Source organism: Muscardinus avellanarius, assembly GCF_963383645.1.
Source record: "Muscardinus avellanarius genome assembly, chromosome: 16".
Classification (NCBI taxonomy): Eukaryota; Metazoa; Chordata; class Mammalia; order Rodentia; family Gliridae; genus Muscardinus; species Muscardinus avellanarius.
This window is the reverse complement of record NC_137802.1, coordinates 66,348,290-66,360,700: the sequence shown is the minus strand read 5'-3', so window position 1 is coordinate 66,360,700 and position 12,411 is coordinate 66,348,290. Positions and strand designations below refer to the sequence as shown.

General features: G+C 49.1%; 1 protein-coding gene across 4 annotated transcripts in view; it reads left to right on the top strand.

The window, feature by feature from the left end:
- The window catches only part of SLC39A11 (solute carrier family 39 member 11), a gene marked incomplete at both ends in the record, with an annotated part of 391,992 nt that overhangs the window by 301,327 nt on the left and 78,254 nt on the right, over window positions 1-12,411 (top strand). For all 4 annotated transcript variants that reach the window (XM_080712336.1, XM_080712334.1, XM_080712333.1 and 1 more), the window contains one exon: window positions 4,906-4,975. In XM_080712336.1, coding sequence (XP_080568462.1) covers window positions 4,906-4,975 — 70 coding nt within the window. The remainder of the gene's footprint in view (window positions 1-4,905; window positions 4,976-12,411) is intronic.

The window sequence follows — 12,411 nt, the reverse complement described above, 5'->3', positions numbered from 1 at the left end:
AAGATGGAGGCCCCCATGTTATTCTTTCCACGATGAAGACAGAGATGCACACGGGATGAGGTGATGGGGAGAGTCAGGGAAGCTCCTTCCGGTCCCAAGAGACAGCCGGAGTGGGCTGTGTCAGCCTCAGCATCCGTTTGTCCTCAAGATGGCCAGCCCCACCCCTGCGGTGAGGCTGGCTTGCCCACCCAGGTCTGGTGCTTTAATTTCTCTCTTTGCACTTGAGCTAATGGCAGTAGCTGTGCAAAGGCACAACAGCGGCTTACTAATACGATTCCAGTCACATCGCCTTCTTGTCTTAATTACCTTCCTAATTTGCACCTTTGGTGGACGCCTGGGGGCGGAGCTGCAGTCGGCATTTTAACTAAGGCTTTCTCTACCCGGTGGCTTCCTCCTGCCATCTGTTGAGCTTCAGCGTCTGCCTTGACTCTTAATTTATGTTCATCCCAGGCGTGTGATTTGTCCCAGCTCCTCGTTTGTTTAGCTCCCAGAGATCACCTCCACCTTCAGACCGGGTAATCAATGCATCTGCTTTCTCTGTTACCTCTTCCTCTTGCCCTTGCTCAGTCCACGGGGGGCCCCGGCTTGGCCACCTCCCAGGTCAGCCTGTGCTTTGGAGCTATTGGCTGTGGCGCCTTCCCTGGGCCTGTGGAAGCATGGGAAGGAAGGATGGGCCCTTTTGCAAACAGAATGCTCAACAGTGGACCTGACCCTGCTGTCAGCCTGGCTTCGGTTCAGGGCGGGCCAGAGGGACCGTGCATTTGTGTTGGGACAGGGTGCAGAGATTCAGATGCCAGCGCCCGCTGCCAACATGGCCACAGCACAGTTGGGAGGAAGCCACAACCGGGTCAGCAACCTGGACATCGCTAGGGGGAGGGGAAGAGGATGGGGACTGAAGGCCAAGGCCTGGCCCTGGCCCCTTCATGACTCTGTCACCCCGAGCAGGTCCTTTTTTCTATCCCTGAGCTGTTGTGAGCATTTCTATGTCAAAGTGCTTGGGCTGCCTGCTAAACAACTCACAGGGGTTATTTTGCTAATGAGCATAGGTCCTGACGCTCTGGGCTGCACTATCATTTACATTAAAATGACTAATTAGAGGAAAACTCTAACAAAAGCGCCAACCAGCTGTTGTTTATGACTTAAAAGAACACATTTTTTTTTCATAGGTGGAGATATGCAGATCTGGTGTCAGGAAATGCCCCGAGTCCCTTCCCGGCTTTTGACACCTCTGCTCAGTGGGCCAGGGGTCTCTGGAGAAGATCTTTGCCCTGGAGACCCACCGTTACCTGTTACTGATGGGAGTGGGTGGTGGCATTGGCTGTGTTGATGCAAAACGAGACTGAGAACAGCAAGTTTGTAAACAATGAGTTCCCATGGAAGTAGTTAGATTGGCCAGGGGCAGCAGCTCAGCCATCCTCTAAGTCTGTATTCTTGTGGGCTTCTCTGCACCCAAGGAGGATGCTGCTTCCTTCTTGGTGGGAAACCCACCTGAAACCCTCAGATGTGCCCGTCACCACCTGTCCTGAAACTCAGCTCTCACATAGGATGCTCATTCTTTTATTATTATTATTTTACCTTTTGATTTTATTTTTAATATACTTTTATTGGTGCATTGTAATTAGACGTCATAATGAGATTCCAAGTGACAAGGACGTACATGCCCACACACTTGCTGTGTTTTCCTCTGGACCCTTCCCCTCCACCTCCCCTTCCCTATCCACGTTATTGAGATTGGTATTGATAACTTCGTCTATGAACACGGCACTATTTGAACTGCTTGCTTAACCCCTTTTTAAATATTCTTAGAGACATCAGCCAATAGAATATTGAACGTGTATCCAAACCTCTCCCTGGAGTTGTGGCTTCTCTAGGATCCACTCTTGGAGAGAATTTCTGGAACAGAAGGGTTAGGATGGGCAGCTATGGAGATCAAAGATCCTGGGCCTCACAATCAACCCCCCCCCCCTGAGCTGGAAAGCCAGCTCCCCATCACTCTGTCTCTTCACACATGCCTGGAGGTGACAGTTTCTCCAGGTAGTTAATGTATAGTGTGTGCAAAGGGCCACCAGCCCCTCACTCTGCAAAGGAAGAGAGCCTAGAGAGAGAGGAAGCTCTTAAAGAAGTCCTGATTGATACCCAGAGTCATCCTAGAGGGAAGACTTGACCCAGAGGACCAGGCAGTTGTGCAGCCTGTGTTAATCAGGACAGCAGGTGACTCAAAGGTACATTAGGATGAATAGCAGTTTAAATCCTTCACTCGTAAAGTCAGGTGGCTCTGCCTTGTTGGCTTGGCTGGACTCCTTCAGCCTCAGAGCTTGTTAAAGAGAAGGTTTGAGAACTCCACTACCATGTGTACCACAGAGGCTTGGGGGCCAGACCCAGGCACCCCAGTACTGCTGTGTGGTCTCAGAAAGAGCTCCATTTCTGCAACTTGTGCCTTTTGATGCTAAAAGGGGCCCAAGAGTCACTCCATCTGGTCTCTGGGATTTCCTTCACTTTGAATGCCCCAGAACTCTTTATTTTAGGATTAATTGTTACAAGAAACATGGGAAGACATTGGTTGGAGGTATCAGAATCTCATCTTCTCAACCAGCAGTCTACAGTAACTATGGCTACTCCATAAGGAGATCAAACTCAAAGGCTACAGCAAGGAAACCTTCATGCCTTAGCAGGGTCTTTGGGCTGCAAATCCCACTGTAGTCTCTGGCTGAACCAGGCTGGGTCAAAGATGAGTGCTTTTTTCCTTTACATAGGACAAGCCTAAGCCGCCTTGTCCCCGTGTGCCTCCAGGATTCAGTAATACAATCCCAGTGTCCTTGACCCACTCCAACTAAACAGAATGCAAAGAAAGAAATGGGCAGTTTAAAGACAGTGAGTCTTGGAAGACAAAATCAGTAGATTTTGCCCTCTTCATCAAAGAGCTCCACTCTGGCCGCCATAGCACTTGGTCTTGATCCTGATGCACCTGGATAATTCTCCTTTCTGTTTGGGTTAATGGGAATCATTGAACTCTCCTCCCCGCAGAGGTGTCCGGAAGTGGCATAATAATGTGCTTCTGCTCCTTTGGTCCCCAGCTACGGGGCCGGTGTTATTTCTGACCATAGCCCTTACCTCCATACCAGATATTCACAGAGCAGCATCTCCCGTCCATGTTTAACAGGGTGTGGGTGAACTTGGCGAGCTCACGGGTACCCCTGGATATACTTGAGGGTCATCTTGTCCATCTGAAAGCTTCAAGCCAGCCTCCAGCCTCACGACTCCAGAGTGGGTCCTAACAGTCGCTGCCTTTGAAAGCTGTGATGATCTTCAAAGAATAGGCAACCAAAAATGCATTCTGTTGATGACAGTTCTGCCACTGTCCACCTGACAAAGCCCCCATGTCTTCAGGCATCATATGGAGCTCAGGAAGGGGTCTAGGGCAGCTCTTGGGAAGGATGGAGACTGACCTGAACCTGTCATAGAGGCTTAGTATTAATGGGCCCGGGGCATCATCCATGATAGGCACTTTTTTCATTTCTGGCCCAGGAAGTTAAGGGAATACCTTCCAGGAAAGGCTTCCTGTCCTACATTTTAAGACATAGCCCAGATAAAGAAAATGCTCTGGCTTTTGACACTCTTTTTTGCCTGGGACATAGATGAAGGTCCTGAAGGCCCACAGCCACTTCGCAACTATGAGGATCTAATCGGTTGAGGATCATGAAGCAGAAAACCAGACATCTATGTCTCCAGTGATGTCCTGCCTTAGACTTTCTGTTATATGAGCTAATACGTGAAGACCCCGGTGTTTATGTTAAGAGTTACCAAAACGCTGTGATGGGCAGATAGTAAAAGTTTTAGGTTTTTAGGACATACGGTCTCTGTCACAACTACTCATTTTGTGTACATTACATGACATCAGCTATAAACAATTTATCAAATAGTGAACATGGCTGTGTGCCAATAAAACTTTATTTACAGAGATACAGAGACTGAAATCTGAATGTCATATAATTTTCATAATGTTGTGAAATACTATTTGATTTTTGCGTGTGTGTGTATTACTGGGGACAGAACCCAGGGGCCTTCTATCTCTAAGCTACACCCCCAGTCTTATTTTATATATTATTTGGAAACAGGGTTTCACTAAGTTGCTGAGAGCCTCACTAAGCTGCTGGGGCTGGCTTTGAACCTGCAATTTTCTTGTCTCATCCTCCCAAGTATTGGGATTATAAGCGTGCCCCGCCATGCCCAGCTTTATTTTTTTAACTATTAAAAATGTAAAAAAGAAAAACCACCGGGTGTGGTGGTGCACACTTGTAATCCCCGTGCTTGGGAGGCAGAGACAGGAGGATCATGCAGGTTTGAAGCCAGCCACACACGCTGGCTTAGGAGACCCTGTTTCCAAATAAAAATGTAAAAATAGGTCTGGGAGTATAGCCTGGAGGTAGAAGGGCTCCCAGGAACCCCAGTACCACCAAAAAAAAAAAAAAAAAAAAGTAAAAAAAAAAAAGCCGGGTGTGGTGGCACACGCTTGTAATCCCAGCATTCTGGAGGCTGAGATAGGAGGAGCACGGTTTGCGGACAGCCTCAGCTACTTAGGCCCTCTGCAACTCAGACCTGGTTTCAAAATAAAGAATAAAAAAAAAAAAAACAGGGCAGGGGGTGTAGCTCAGAGGTCGAATGCCCCTGAGTTCCATCCCCAAACCTGCAAAAAAAGAAAAAGAAAAAAAGTATTTCTTAGCTTGCAGGCCATATAAAACCATGCTCATTCTCTGGGATGACCTGGGTTTAAGCTCCTGTTTGTACTGACTTTCTGTTGCTGGCAGCCAAAGTGGTCTGAGCTGACAGTGTTGCTGATGGCTGGTGGTGATGGTCCTGATTAGGAAATTATTCCTAACCCCGGATGCTTTTTTATGTCTGTTTCAGAGGGTCTTGCTGTTGGAGTTGGATTCGGGGCTGTAGAAAAGACGGCATCAGCTACCTTTGAGAGTGCCAGGTAAGCCAGCACCTGGTGCCCAGGGAGGGGGCTCCACTCCAGGTATGCTTATCACCTGAGTGAGCTTCTTAGCCATGACTATTAAACACCCCTGACCCCGAGGGGCCGGGAAATGGAGGCAGCCATGAGGTCAGGTGCAACAGAGGTACTCAGTCCAAGTAGCAGGTTTGTACCAACTTCTTCAAAGGAGCGATCCGGTGGGTAACCATTTCGAAAACACAGCATGGATCTAATTAGGTGTTGTCCTTGAAGCACATTAAATGTTGGAAGAGCAAAGACAGTGGTATAACAGCTACGGAAGCTCTTAAGGACTTTCTCCTTTGTGGGGAACCCTTCCCTTTCTCTCGGGTCTCTGGGGTCTCCTGCACCTAACCTTAGCTCATGCTGCAGGGTGGGCTTCATTGTCAGAGAGGACCAGTGGGTAGTGAAAGTGAGAACTTTCTACTTGGGCAGCCAGGGGAGAAAGGTGCTCGGTGGGATATGAATGGGACCGGCAGAGCCCACAATCGTGGTTGTCGGGAGCTGATTTCTTACACAGCTCCTTCTCCATCCTTTCTTGGCTTTGGAACTGGCACGGGGCATCTGTGCTCGTGGAACTGGCATGGGGCCTCTGTGCTCTACCAGGTGGTATTTCTGTCATCACTTTGCGTGGATCTCCCCAGCTAGAGCAGAGCCTTACATGTTAAATGCCATTGTTGCTGGTCGATGAAGATGAAGTTTAGGCGTACGTGTTAAGAAGTGTGTCTGCCCCATGAACCCCCAATTGTGTGTGTGTGGACCGCCATGTTCTAGGTCAATAATTTTTCTGTTCTCAACTTCCTATCTTGCCTCTCAGACTCCTGAGCCGTCTCCATACTTCCCTTTAGCAGCATTGTAAAACTAAAGTCTTATTGCAAAAAATCAAACCAGATGGTGGGTGGAAAAGGCCCCTAGAATATAAGAAACGTCCCCAGAAGCAAGGGCTGACTGTGAGTCACAGTGCCCTGCGGCTGCTCTGCCCGCGCACGCTGGGAGGGACGGTGGCCCTCTGCCCCTTGGCATGGCTCTTTTGATCCTGACTTCATGAGACCACGAGGAACTTCAGAGTCAGGCAGGAGCCTGGAGATGAAGAGCCCCCAGGCGCTGGCCTCAGACACACTCAAAGGCCAAGTCCTCCCAGGGCAGAAGGAGCCACCCGCGCTGCGCAAGGCCCCTGCCCATGAGTGACAGCCGTGCCCAGGGGGCGTGCTTACAGGCCAGCTCTGTCGGGCGGCACCGTGTCCCGGGAACCGCTGGGTGTCAGGTCAGCCCCGCTATGCCTCTCCCAGGTCACCTGTGCTCTTTGTGTTCAGCTTTATTAATGTTTCTGCAGAAACCAGAGCAAACTCATTCTCAGTACGACGCCTCCCATCACTCCCCCAGAGTCTCTCTCAGGCATAGAAACCTCCTGCTATGTCCTCCACTTGGAGCCAGGCGGGGCAGAAAGCCCTCTGCTGCACAAGCATCCCTGGGGGACTCCTTGGACCCCTCACCCGCTCACCCCCCACGGCAGCGGGGCATGGGGTGGGGGGAGCAGAATTGTTGTGACCCAGTGTGTTAGCTGTACTGGCAGCTGCAGACAGGAGAAGGGGGAAGCGCAGTCTCCCGCGGCGGACCCCCACCTTCAGCCCCATTCCCCACTTAGAAGTCCACACTGAGCCTGTCTTGCGTCTGCCTTCTGAATGTCCTGGGCCTCTCCCGGAGGGTAAATACAGAGCAGCTTCCGGGCAAGGCTTGCATTTAGCTCCCGGCCTTGAGCTCATATCCAGACCCAGCTTCACTGGAGGAGAGGGACCCCAGGGTCATGGCAAGAGGGAACTTTGCACTGGGCAGGACAGGCAGAAGCCGCAGACCAAGCAAGCGGCCGGGGCCAGTTTTGTGTCTGCTCCTATGGTGAGGTTGAGAGGTGCGGCTTCCTGTGGTCTCCTCCAGCTGGGGCTTCTGAGCCTCCCTCTCTGGCCTGTGTGTGTAGGATCCGGAGAGGGTGGCTTTGCAGAATAAGGAGGAGGCTCCGCAGGGCATCTCTGCGCAGAGGAGGCATCGAGCCAGGTTACCGCCTAGAATTCCAGGATGAAATTTCTGCTGTGTTAAGACCTCTCCCGCTTCTTCTCAGCTCGTTCCTTTCGGAGAGAAAGGAGAAGGTGGTCGAGTTGTCAGATGGCTAAATTGAACAGGCAGCTATTAGATGAGCTGCTGCTGAAAACACAGTGTCCCCAGGGTTGAAGAGGACAGCTGGGGGAGAGGGAGCACTGTGACTCAGCACCGAGCGGGAGGACTCTGCACCTGCTCCTGCTTGCTCCCAGCCTCCCGGACCCATCCAAGCCAGCTTAGGGCTTCACTGAGCTGCAGACGCCGAGCCTCCTCTGAGCTCTCTTGAGCACCACTGATGTACTAATTCACCCCGTAGAGTACCGCCTGCGTCCTGCGCTGCACAAACTCACTGCACGGTGCATGCCAGGACTTCATGGCTGATGAAGACCATGGCTGGCAGGCACCGCCTGGCTCCCGAGGGAAGCACAGAGCTCCACCCAGGACCCAGGAACTTGCACATGGAACTTGCCCTCTCGGATGGAGAGATGGGGTATAGGGTAGAGTAAATTCTCTACAAGACAGCTAAGCCCCAGACTGCACCCACACAAGGAGATAGGGTACAAATTTGAATTCTTGATCTTATCTAAGAAAGCCCAAGTCAAAAACATCAACAGGTAGGCATGGTGGTGCGCACTTGTAATCCCAGTACTTGGGAGGCTGAGATAGGAGGATTTCGGGTTTGAGGATGGCCTCAGCAATGTGGTAAGATACTCACAACTCAGTGAGACTTGTTTTAAAAGAAAAAAAGAAAAAAACAGGGCTGATGGTGTAGCTTGAAGGTAGAATGTCCCCGGGATCCATCCCCAGTGTTGCCAAAAATATTAATAAATAAATTAATTAAAAAAGAAAAGTAAGGGGAAAAAAAAAAGGTGGGCAGGCATCTGGTGATGTAACTCAGCAGTACAATGTTCCTGGTTCAAGCCCCAGTATCCCGTGACAGAGAGGGAGGGAAGAAGAAAGGAAGGAAGGCAGAGAAGGAAGAAGGGGATTTGGAATAAATTAACATAAATACTAGTCTAGGATAATAGACATTTTTCAAGCTTTTGCAAGAAAAAAACACACCGTCTCTACCGAGGGACTTTCCTGCTAACCAGGCTCTGGTACTGGTCACCTGCAGGGAAAAAGGATTACTCTTCACCTTCTTCAAAAGATAAGATTACACTAAAGTAATAAATACATATAGCACAGGGACAAACCACATAAGACAAGAAACTACCACTGAGGAAAAATGACACCCACAAAGTAAAGATACAATAAATGACGGAAGAAGGACACACCCATAAAACTAAAGATGGAGGATGACGCCAGACAACCCAAACTGAAGGACAGAATGCCTGACCAGCCTCCTTGAGACGGACCAAATTGTCAAAAACAAGGAGAGTTGGAGGCAGTCCAGAGGAGGCTGAGCAAAGGAGGCTGAGGAGACCAAGCACCAGCTGCCTTCCTGGATGGGATCTTGGCACAGGAAAGGGGCAGTAGGGAAAAATTAGTGAAGTCTGAATACTCTGTGTAGTTAACAGTAATGCACCAAGCCGGGCGTGATGGAGCACACCTGTAACCCCCAGGCCTTGGGAGGCTGAGATGAGAGGGTCGCAGGTTCAAAGCCAGCCTCAGCAATTTAGTGAGGCTCTCTGCAACTTAGTGATACCCTGTTTAAAAAAAAATATATATATATACACACACACACACACACACACACACACACACACACACACACACACATATATGGCTGGGGATGTAGCTCAGAGGTAGGATGTCCCTGGGTTCCATCTCTAGTATGACAAAAAAAAAAAAGTAACGCACCAATATCAGCTCCTGGATTGTGGCAAATGTATCCTTGTAGATTAAGTTATTAAGAATAGGGCAGCCGGGCCTGGTGGCGCACGCTTGTAATCCCCGCGCTGGGGAGGCGGAGACAGGAGGATTGCGCAGGTTCAAAGCCAGCCACACTGGTTTAAGAGACCCTGTTTCCAAATAAAAATGTAAAAATAGGTCTGGGAGTGTAGCCCTGAGGTAGAAGGGTTTCCAGGAATCCCAGTACCACCAAAAAAGGAGGAGGAGGAGGAGGAGGAGGAGGAGGAGGAGGAGGAGGAGGGAGGAGGGAGGAGGGAGAAGAAGAGAAAGCCAGGTGTGGTGGCGCATGCTTGTAATCCCCGTGCTTGGGAGGTGGAGACAGGAAGATCATGTAGGTTCGAAGCCAGCCTCGCTGGCTTAAGAGACCCTGTTTCCAAATAAAAATATAAAAAAATAGGTGTCTGGGAGTTTAGCCGGGAGGTAGAAAGGTTTCCAGGGAGGAGGAGGGGGAGGGGGAGGAGGAGGAGGAAAGAAGGAAGAAGAAGGAGGAGGAAGAGGAAGAAGAAGAGAGGAGGAGGAGGAGGAGGAGGAGGAGGAGGAGGAGGAGGAGGAGCAGCTGCGCATGGTGGTGCACACTTGTAATCCCAGCATTTGGGAGGCCGAGACAGGAAGATCATGGTTCTCTGCCAGCCTCAGCTGCTTAGTGAGGCCCTTTGCAACTCAGTGAGACCTTGTTTCAAAATAAAGAATAAACAGGACTGGGAGTGTAGCTTGGAGGTAGAATGCCCCTGGGTTCCATCCCCAGTACCTAAAAAAAAAAAAAAAAAAAAAAAGAATAGGAGAAACTAGGGGCAGGATGTGCAGGAACAGTCTATACTCTCAGAAAACCCATGAGCCAATGTGTGTGACTGTGCCCGGTATACTCTCTTTGAACATTTCTCTGGAACTAAAGCTAATCTAAAATAGTTTATTGTTGTTGGTGTTGATGGTGTTGTTGTTATTGTATTGGGATGGAACCGAGGGGCATTCTACCTCTGAGTTTCACTCCCATCCCTTTTTATTTTGAAACAGAGTCTTGCTAAGTTGATTAAGATGTCCTTGAAATTGCAGTCCTCCCATCTCAGCTTCCTAGGTATTGAAATTACAGGCATGTACCACCATTCCTGGCCAAAAGATTTATTTAAAATATACATATATATCTTATATATATTTAATATATGTATATATATATTTAATATATATGAAACTGCAAAAATGAGAATGCTTATTAATATTTAATAAGGGATGAAAATTATAACAAAATAGCTTTGCCAAAGAAAAGGCAGATTTGAAAATGAACCACAGGGAACTCTTTAAAACGAAAACCATAGGCATTAAAATAAGAACTCATGATCCGGGTGTGGTGGCGCACGCTTCTAATCCCAGCACTTGAGAGGCTGAGACTGGAGGATCACGGTTTGCCGACAGCCTCAGCTACTTAGTGAGGCTCTCTGCAACTCAGTGAGACACAGTTTCAAAATAAAGAATAAAAAATAGGGCAGGGGATGTAGCTCGGAGGTTCAATGCCCCTGGGTTCCATCCCCAGACCCGCGGGGAAAAAAAAAAAAAACCCTCATACGCCAGGCATAGTGGCTCACGCTTGTAATCCCCACACTTGGGAGGTGGAGACAGGAGGATCACGTGGGTTCAAAGCCAGCTGCGCTGGCTTAAGAGACCCTGTTTCCAAATAAAATATAAAATAGGTCTGGGAGTGTAGCCCGGAGGTAGAAGGGTTCCATCCACAGTACCAGCAAATAATAAATAAATAAATAAATAAATAAATAAATAAATAAATAAATAAATAAAATGCATCAAAAGTATGTGACTGAAGGTAGAATTAAGGAAGTGCAGGATTTGAAGCAATCGCCCAGGGTGCGGGCTAGAGAGGGGAAGAGATGGAGGGATGAAGGACCGACGAAGAGACACAGAAACTGGAACACGTGAACATGAGAGACATGGGAGAGAGAATGCAAAGCCCAGCGTCCCCGATAGAAATCGCCAAAGGAGAGAACAAGAAAGACGGGCGGCATGAAAAGCGACGGCTGAGAACTCTAGAGAAATGCAAGACGACGCGGGTCTGCAGGCCGGAATGGCGCACGATCAAGCGTGCTAAGCAGTTGACTCATCCTGTACATAGCTGCCTTGGGAGCATATTGGCTAGGAAAAGCCCTGAAATGGCACTGGCTGGGGGCAGGGGGCTGATTCCTGCACAGCAGTGACCGTCAGAGCCACTGAAGCCCTCTCTGCTCTCACAGAACCCCAGGGACTGTGTCTCCAGGGCGCCATCGGAAGATGCTGCCACCCTAGGACACAAGCTGGCTGGCGTTCATTTATGGTCCCTGCTGGCTTGGGCACTATGTGACCTCTGTCACAGCTATTTGGCACTGTCATGGAAGAGCCAGAGGAGACACTGACAACCCATGAACCAGTGTGTGTGACTGTGCCCCGGTATATGTATATTCACAAAATCAGGACTCCTGGGCTCTCATCAGCCCACCTCTGGTCTAGGGCACATTGAAAGTGACCCACCCACATGAGTGGCCAAGTTTACGACTCATGAAACCTTGACTACGGGACGCATGCGTACTCGGAAGAGACATACAAGAGCAAAGTGCAGTAATTCAGTCGTCAGGTGATTGGGCTCATCTTTTAAAAGACAGGTTTTCAGACAGGCATCAAGGTGTACACCTGTCATCTCAGCACTTGGGAGGCTGAGCCAGGAAGATCACAGGATCAAGGCCAGCCCCAGCAATGTAGGGAGGCCCTCAGCAACTTAGTGAGACCCTGTTTCAATATTTAAAGAAAAAATAGAGCTGGGTTTCATCCCCAGTACCACAAATAAGTGAAACAAAAGATAGAAGGCATAGATTTTAGTTTTTAGAAGTCTAGTTCTGTGTGTGGTCTACCTAAAACATGATACAGAAAGATAAAAACAAAGAAATAATAACAACAGCAATCAAGTGTGTAATCCCCTTGCTTGGGAGGCTGAGACAGGAGGATCCTGCAGGTTCGAAGCCAGCCTCAGCAGCTTAGTGAGGCTCTCAGCAACTTACTGAGACCCTGTTTCCAAATAAAACATAAAAATAGATCTTGGAGTGTGGCCTGGAGGTAGAAGGCCCCTGGGTTCTATCCCCAGTACCACACACACACGATGATGATGATGATGATGATGATGATGATGGAGGGGGAGGAGGAGGAAGAGGAGGAGGAGGAGGCGGCAAGGCAAATGCTAATAAGAAGAAGCCAGGTATTAACAACTTTAGTATCAAACAAAGTAGACTCTAAGGCAGGAATCCATATACGGAATAAAGGTCGATACTTAATGGGAAAGGTGGCAACCCTGGGGCCAACCTGACGATCCTGCGTTTCTGTGCACCTAGAAACATGAGCGCACGCTGTTCCAAGGAAAGAGGGTTAGAATTGGGAGGCCAGACAGACACGACCACAGCCACAGAGGGGAGAGGAATGCCGCTCACTGATACTTATTGATAATC